This window comes from Passer montanus, unplaced genomic scaffold, assembly GCF_014805655.1.
Source record: "Passer montanus isolate IOZ18808 unplaced genomic scaffold, ASM1480565v1 scaffold1420, whole genome shotgun sequence".
NCBI classification, from domain to species: domain Eukaryota; kingdom Metazoa; phylum Chordata; class Aves; order Passeriformes; family Passeridae; genus Passer; species Passer montanus.
Genome location: NW_024361165.1, coordinates 1 through 1,012, shown reverse-complemented (window position 1 = coordinate 1,012; position 1,012 = coordinate 1). Strand labels below are relative to the sequence as shown.

Sequence of the window (1,012 nt, the reverse complement as noted above, 5' to 3'; positions counted from 1 at the left end):
TACTGGTCTGTACTGGTTCATACTGGTCTGGGACTGGTCCATACTGGTTCTAACTGGTTCTAACTGGTTTGGCAGGCTCGCGGCTGGGCGCCGTGCTGGACATTGTGGTGCTCAATACTGGCATTACACTGGTTTATACTGGCCCATACTGGTCTGTACTGGTCTGTACTGGTTCTAACTGGTTCTAACTGGTCTGTACTCGTTCTAACTGGTTTATACTGGTTCTAACTGGTTTGGCAGGCTCGCGGCTGGGCGCCATGCTGGACATTGTGGTGCCCAGAATTGACATTACAATGGTTTCAATTGCTCCATACTGGTTCATACTGGTCCGTACTGGTCTGTACCGGTTCTAACTGGTTCTAACTGGTCTGTACTGGTTCTAACTGGTTCTAACTGGTCCGTACTGGTCCGGCAGGCTCGCGGCTGGGCGCCATGCTGGACATTGTGGTGCCCAAAACCAGCATTATACTGGTCTGTACTGGTCCATACTGGCCCATATTGTTCTGTACCGGTCTGTACTGGTCTGTAGTGCTTTGGGACTGGTCCATACTGGTCCATACTGGTCTATACTGGTCTATACTGGTCAGTCGTCTCAATCCATGTCACCCAGGGAGCCATTTTGGTGCCATTTGGGGACATTTTGGTGCCCAATACTGCCATTACAATGGTTCATACTGGTTCATACTGGTCTGTACTGGTTCATACTGGTCTGGGACTGGTCCATACTGGTTCTAACTGGTTCTAACTGGTTTGGCAGGCTCGCGGCTGGGCGCCGTGCTGGACATTGTGGTGCCCAATACTGGCATTATACTGGTCTATACTGGCCCATACTGGTCTGTACTGGTCTGTACTGGTTCTAACTGGTTCTAACTGGTCTGTACTCGTTCTAACTGGTTTATACTGGTTCTAACTGGTTTGGCAGGCTCGCGGCTGGGCGCCATGCTGGACATTGTGGTGCCCAGAATTGACATTATACTGGTCTGTACTGGCCCATACTGGTCTGTACTGGTCC

General features: G+C 50.7%; 1 protein-coding gene across 1 annotated transcript in view; it reads left to right on the top strand.

The window, feature by feature from the left end:
- CDIPT (CDP-diacylglycerol--inositol 3-phosphatidyltransferase) overlaps positions 1-978 on the top strand; it is a gene marked incomplete at its 3' end in the record, with an annotated part of 3,507 nt that extends 2,529 nt beyond the window's left edge. Inside the window, exons 3-4 of the mRNA XM_039700697.1 lie at positions 416-447; positions 923-978. Coding sequence (XP_039556631.1) covers positions 416-447; positions 923-978 — 88 coding nt within the window. The remainder of the gene's footprint in view (positions 1-415; positions 448-922) is intronic.
- Positions 979-1,012: the final 34 nt, after the last annotated feature.